The sequence below is a fragment of the Hibiscus syriacus genome, unplaced genomic scaffold (assembly GCF_006381635.1).
Source record: "Hibiscus syriacus cultivar Baekdansim isolate YM2019G1 unplaced genomic scaffold, ASM638163v2 tig00000340_pilon, whole genome shotgun sequence".
Taxonomy (NCBI): domain Eukaryota; kingdom Viridiplantae; phylum Streptophyta; class Magnoliopsida; order Malvales; family Malvaceae; genus Hibiscus; species Hibiscus syriacus.
This window is the reverse complement of record NW_024061783.1, coordinates 4,734,661-4,741,792: the sequence shown is the minus strand read 5'-3', so window position 1 is coordinate 4,741,792 and position 7,132 is coordinate 4,734,661. Positions and strand designations below refer to the sequence as shown.

The window sequence follows — 7,132 nt, the reverse complement described above, 5'->3', positions numbered from 1 at the left end:
TTAAATATAATTTTTAAATTACCAGAACAAGACACGTGTCACTAAACAAAAAAATTAATGACATTTATATGCTCAAACACCTAAAATAATAACATTTATAAAGTTAGACACAGATTAACCGAAAAAAATTTAAGCACCTATTTAGAAAAAAAATAGGATTTAGACATTTGTTATCGTAAGCCTAATATATTATTCTTGATAACATTTTAATTTTAAATTATAAATAAATATTTATATATTATAAAAATAAGTTATTTATCCATTTTCTTTAAAAGGGGAGACTACGATTTTTGAAACCACTTTATTATTTTTAAGGAACTCTTGATTTAAATACTCAATATTATTGTGCTGAACTTGTAGGTGTAGACATTTACTTGATTTGTAACTACAAATCACTTGGAATGACCAAGAAAAGAAGACGCCATAAGACAACTTTTTTTGAAGGTATAAAATCTGGAACACTTTTATTTAGGAAAACATCAGTTTAACACCTCAGATTCATTAAAAGACATTTAGAAAACCATATCTGGCATTGACCTACAACATCTGATTCAAACACAGTTGTTATCAGAAACACATAGTAAACTGCTTTACAAAGTTTGCTTTATTTTTCTGCACACCACATGGCATTGGGGGTAAACCATTCATACCAGAATCTGATCACATTAACCTCACTCCCGGACTTCTTGCTTCTTATCTTTAGAATTGAGATACCATCCCACAGCAGCACCAAGGGATGCAACACCGGCTAGAACTCCATAATTCCGAAACTTGTCGCTCGATGATTTCTCAGTAGATGCTCCTGATGTTGAGGTGGTGCCACTGGGATTAGCATCAGCTGCAGTACCCCCTAAACCTGAATCGGGTTTCTCATCTGGCTTGTGTCCCTGAAATATTTCAAGAATTCTTTGAATGCTTTACCACTCTTCTTACACAAACAACTCAAATTTTCTGTTTACACATGATTATCAGTTTATCACAACTTAAAAACAACCCTAATCATTAAACCGTTACAGAATCCAGTCTTTTACCTTTCGATAGACAGAAAATCATGATCAAGTGATTTGCTATAGCACATCAGCAGCTAATATAAATTTCATGACTGTATGAGACTCCATATGGGCATGCAAAGTTGCATGTGTAAAGTGTTTGTGCATGTACCATTCTGAGCATAAAAATATAGTCTGAATAAAATATTAAAAGATTTAAAAAACAACTTAAAACCATTTTAAGCATCTCATCCACACACCCACAGATTTTAGGTCAAGATAGATCAACATAGCAATTGATATGAGCATACCTTGCGTGCAAGTTTCTCCAATTTCTCTCGTTCCTTTTTCTGCAATAATACAACTTCTTCAGTACACAGCAAATCAAAACATAGAAAAGCAAAGTAAATAGACATTCTCTAGGACATTTTGCAGAACTGATCAAGGGGAAGAGGGAAAACAAGTGGAGAGGAAAAAGTAGAGATGGAGAACAGCTTGATAGATTGATTTGCAACATTGGTCACAATTCACAAACTTCTATGATGCATAACATATATAAACCAACACCATTGTGATGTACGACCCTCTAGCATCATTGATTTCCATGAACTCTATAATATTTTCTATTTGAATTACATGCATATAAACTGAGAAACTAAAACTATACCATTTCAAAGATATTACTTACAATACCCAAGGAAGCAATGCAAGACCTCTAAAACACAAAGTAATCCGACCCTGACATGAGAAAGAGAAGAGAGACCAAGGAAGATAACAAAGGTCACATTTTACATTTACAAGGCCAGCATTTACAATATCAAGACCTTAGATACCCCTTCTCACTGCAAGGCCAAAAATGGATTATCCCATTTGCAGGCCTTTGAACCTCATCGTACCTATCTTCTACAAAATATTATCAATTATTATCAACTTATTTATAATACCAAGTTGAATGAAACGCCAGAAAAGGACAAACAACTAGACACTGCACAGGCCTAAAGAAAACCTAGTAGGAACAAAAGGGAAATAAGTAAATCTATAGGAAATAAACAAAATGAAGGGAGTTTAAACAAAAATGATTATCATAAGAATAACACAAACTAAGAACTCCGAGCTTAGACCAAAATAATGATAGTTATATGCTAATGATACATGATGAAAACAACCTGAAATGATTGAGTACCTGGATGTAAACATTTTCAGCAGCCTTTTCTTCCTCACTGAGTATCTTCCCACTCCCACTTGAGAACCTACGAGAAATGTATCTGACGGCCGTTCTGGTTGCCATAGTAGTTGAATATATAACTCCTGCAATCGGTATAACATAGTCAATCATGTAACTAAAAGGAATAGAACCAATAATCTCATCGTATTAACTCCACGAAACAAAGCCAATTTCCCACAGATAAAGGAAACTATGGTCAAATTAAAAATATATAACCATGACTCTAAAACATAAAAGACTCTATCAACTTCAAATAAAAAGTATCAAACAATGTCCTAAAACTAATCAAACCCTAAGGCTCTGGAAACCTAAAGGACTAACGCATGAAAAGTCAAAGAAAAAAACTTCATTTCTAAGCATTTTAAATTGAAACCCAGGTTTTATTTTTCCATTTCATCCCATTTCCGGTTTTTCTTTCATTTCGTAAATCCGGTAAAGCTCAGAAAGGATCAAATCGAGCATTACATAATTCATCAGATTAGGAAACAATAAGTATACAAAAAAAAATTGCAAAACTTGGATTAAACGATAAAAAAAAAGGAGTTTTAGTAGAGAAAAAGAGCAAACAAAAATGGGGTAAGAGAGAAATTGCTTACCGAGCAGCTGAACTGAGAGATGAAGACTTGAAAATTGTCTTGGAAACGTAAGAAATAGGGTTGGTAGAAGGGACTTCAAATTGGGCCTATTTTGGGATTGGTTTTACCGAAGGAAAGCCTATCATACCGGTGACATAATAGTTTAAAGATGCTTAATAAAATTTTAGGGTAAAGTACATAAATAGTTCCTTACTATAGGTATAGTTTTATTAAGTCATTTGTCTACTAAAAGTTGTAAAATGATATTTTGATTATTGAATGTCGCTTTATTAAGTCACTTGGCTATTAAAAGTTACAAATTGATCACTTGACTATTCATTATGTTTCAAACTTGTCATTTTTCGTTAAAAATTTGATAATTGTCTAAGTTTGACGTTAACATGATGATTGAGACACAAGCCCGTTTATGACATTTTAGTGGCCCTAGGCGAACCAAAAAAAATTAGGCCCCCTGATCAGGAATTTAAATTATAATTTTTATTTATATATTCAGTCGTATTGTATCGCTATTACGGATATAATTGATGATATTACGGTCATCGTAAATATCGTAGTTGTGAATTTTTAATAATATATATTATTATGGACATAACGATTGTGGATATTGTGATTTCAAATAAATGTCGTTATCACTACATAACAGTCGTTGTTGTGATTGTATACCGTTATTTAAGTAATTGTTTCTAATATTAAGTGCTGAAAAAAATTAAGGATAAAACCATAACAAGTACTAAAAAAATGGGTATCTAATAACAAATATTTAAAAAAAAAGTAAATTTTAAGAGTAGGGTCATAATAATAAATATTAAAAAAAATAGACCTCTAATAAAAAGTACAAAAAATGGACTCATAATTACATATAAATATTACAAAATAAATTGATTTTTAAAAGTATGTATTGAAAAATTAGGCCCTTAATAATAAGTATTAAAAATTTAGGCCCTTAATAACAAATGTTAGAAAAAAATATTAGCAAAAATCGGACATTTATACAAATATTAAAAAAATAAGAGTAAACCCTAATAATAAATATTAGAAAAAAATAAACTCATAATAATAAATATTAGAAAAATATTAAACTTTTAGTAACAAATATTAAAAACAATTGGACCATATAATTAATATAAAATTATTTTTAAAGTAATATGATATAATATAAAACTTATATGCTCTGGGTAGGTGTCCCTTCTATCAGGGTTAGATATGACTCTGTTGAGATATTGTTGGGATTTTCAGAAGTTCGATTCGACAATCGAAACGGTTTGCAAAGAGGGGTCGGAACGATTTTTGAGTTTAGGGAGTAAGGAGATTTAAAGATAGAAAATGGCACAGCGATTTAGAGTGGTTCGACTTTCTAAACCAAAGTCTATGTCCACTACCTTAGTTCCTCACCAAGGATTTTCCAACAAATTCACTAATTTGTTCTTTCTTTTGAGGACAAAGAGATAACCTTACAACTCCCTAGTTTTTCCGGGCTAAACTAGAATATTTCCCTAGCTTTTACACGGGATAAGCTAGAACCTTTCCCCTTTACAAAAGGATAAAATAAGTAAACAAGAAAACCTCTCTAAGGTAGGTGTTTACAAGATTGAGCTCACAATAACAAAATATTTACAAGAAAAAGATGAAATAAGAATGAAAAACTCTTCTCTTGTGTTTGATTGCTTGGATAGTTGTTCTTTTTCTTCTTCAAGTGTCCTTAGCTTGTATTTATAGCTTGGAATGTGTTTGATGTTGTATATAGCCGTTGGGGATGTTTTGGAGCCGTTTGGGTATGATTTTTCTACTAAAAAAGGTTGCCCATAACATGGTGCATCGGTGCACTATCATGGTGCATCGATACCCCTTCATTAAATTCAAATAAACTAGTCGTTACTAGCCGTTGCAGCCTTCGTGAATGGATGCACAGCAGGATGCATCGATGCACAGCCTTGATGCATCGATGCACAGAAGGATGCGTCGATGCACAGCCTTGATGCATCGATGCACAGAAGGATGCGTCGATGCATATAAGGATGCATCGATGCACAAAAGGATGCATCGATGCACTAATTGCATTCGGTTTATGAGTGCATGGATGCACTGCATGGTGCATCGATGCACTAGTGTAGGTGCATGGATGCACTGCAGGGGTGCATGGATGCACTTTGACACCCTTTAGCATTTTGGCTCAAATCTGAATTTAGTGGACTTTGAATTATTTTTGAAACCTTTTAAAACTTTGAATAAATTCAATTAAGTCCAAAAACATTTTGTAAATCCAATTCAAGTCCAAAAACCATTTTGCCTTAAATTGTTATATCAAAACATAGTTAAACATATATTATACTCGTTTAAGATTATGAGATTAGATTTTATCATATCACAACTAATATATTAACGTTTACTCAGAATACCGTTAATTTTTTAACGGAAAAGGACGAGTTTGGAACATGATGAATAATTTGATGATCGTTTTGTAACTTTTAATAGTCAATAGACTTAACAAAGCACTGTTTTTCAGTCAGATGACTATTTTATAATTTTTAATAGTCCGGAGATTCAATAAAACAATATCTTATTTTTGTACTTTACCCAAAATTATAATGAAATATAGGGTAAATTATACCATTGACCAATCAACTATGTAGGTCTTTTACTTTTACCACAGATCTTTCAATTTTGTTAATCATACCACTTAAATATTTAATTATGTTCAATCAGACTACTTGTCATTAACAATTAATAGAAATGTTGATGTGGCAGTTAAAAAGATTGGCATAATTAAACATTTAGTCCTTTATATTTATATATTATATCAATTTAGTCCTAATTTAAAATTAATATAATAAATTATCAATACACGATTGAAAAATTTTATTTGTGAATTTTGATTTATTTAATTAAATAATTTTTCTATCCAATCAGGTGATGACACGTCACCACCAAATTGAAGTGAAAATAAAAGAGACAACTTTCCACTCCAGGAGAATCGAACCAACTAGGCACCTAAACAACTGGGTCAAAGGTTCCCAATGATTTAGAATATGCAACAAATATCATTCATCCTTTAAAAGTTTGTTAATGATAAAACACAATAGAAATTTAGAACCTACACAAATTATAAAATAAAATATCACATAAATAATTAAAACAAATCTAATATTTTAAATTGTATATTGATTAAAGATTTACGATAAAAATAAATTAAAAAAATTTAAATTTAATTTAAATTATAAAAATAATTATAAAAAAATATTAGATTTGTTTAATTATTTATGTGATATTTTATTTTATAATTTGTGGAGGTTCTAATTCTATTTCTTTTATTTCTACTTTGTTTTATCATTAACAAGCTTTTAAATGACAAATACTTTTTGTTGCACATTCTAAATTCTTGAGAACCTTCGGCCTAGTGGTTTAGGCGTCTAGTTGCTCCTTTGCTGCCCTTAACTTTGGTTCGATTCTTTTGGAGTGCAAAATGTCTCCTTTATTTGTATTTCAATATGGTGGTGACACGTGTTATCATTTTATTGGATAGAAAAAATCTTCTATTGAATGATTAATTTATTAAATTAAATTTAAATTAGAAACAAATTGATAGAATATATAAATATTAAAGACTAAATGTTTAATTTGCAAGTTTTTTAATTGTCACGTCGGCATTTTCATCAATTATTAACAATAAGTGGTCTGATTGAATATAATTAAATAGTTAAGTGATTTGATTGACTTAATTAAAAGATTTTTAATAAAAGTAAAAAACTACATAATTGAGTGATCAATGATATAATTTCCGTAAAATATATTGTCAACTTCTTATCAAGTGTTGCACTTCACTCAATAATTGGAGCTCTCAATATTAACCCATATGTCTTGAGTTCAATCCTCTTTGCTTAATTTTGGTTTTATATTTTCTTATTTAATAAGATAATAATACGATGGACGATAAAATGTATAATTATGTAAAATTTTAAATTGTCGCATTAGTAATTAGTTATAGATCCACGCTTGATTAGATTGAAAAAAAATACACATCTTAAAATATGATTCTTTGTTAATAGCGTATTGAATTATACTCATCCTCAAATTTTATTTGTGTTCATCATATATAAAAAATTATATTGACGATTTAGTTAATAGCATTTTAATTGTTGAACAATCTAATTGAAAGTATTATAATTCAATGGTCAAAATAGAATCAACCTTATATATTAGTGACTATTCAGGTAGTTTTACCTTATTGTTATTATTATTATTATTAGTGTAAAGTGTATAAATAGTTCATGAACTCTTAAGGAGCTTGCATAATGAAAACCCACTTTTTAAAACTTGCAATACAG

General features: G+C 30.1%; 1 protein-coding gene across 1 annotated transcript; it reads right to left on the bottom strand.

Annotated features, from left to right (window-relative positions):
- Positions 1–497: 497 nt before the first annotated feature.
- LOC120203586 (uncharacterized protein At2g27730, mitochondrial-like) lies at positions 498–2,894 on the bottom strand. The gene is made up of 4 exons (XM_039203838.1): positions 2,811–2,894; positions 2,173–2,297; positions 1,301–1,339; positions 498–887 (listed from the first exon to the last, which is right to left on the bottom strand). The coding sequence occupies exons 2-4, from the start codon at positions 2,275–2,277 to the stop codon at positions 672–674; spliced, it is 360 nt and encodes a 119-aa protein (XP_039059769.1). The 5' UTR covers positions 2,278–2,297; positions 2,811–2,894; the 3' UTR covers positions 498–671.
- Between the last annotated feature and the right edge of the window lie 4,238 nt (positions 2,895–7,132).

What these genes read in the sequence shown, in the direction of transcription:
- LOC120203586 (XM_039203838.1), bottom strand. Translation starts at nt 2,277, where the DNA reads ATGGCAACCAGAACGGCCGTCAGATACATTTCTCGTAGGTTCTCAAGT. An exon ending in CTGAAAATGTTTACATCCAG is followed by an intron (nt 1,340 to 2,172) that starts GTACTCAATCAT and finishes GTATTATTGCAG; the next exon opens with AAAAAGGAACGAGAGAAATT. An exon ending in TGGAGAAACTTGCACGCAAG is followed by an intron (nt 888 to 1,300) that starts GTATGCTCATAT and finishes GAAATATTTCAG; the next exon opens with GGACACAAGCCAGATGAGAA.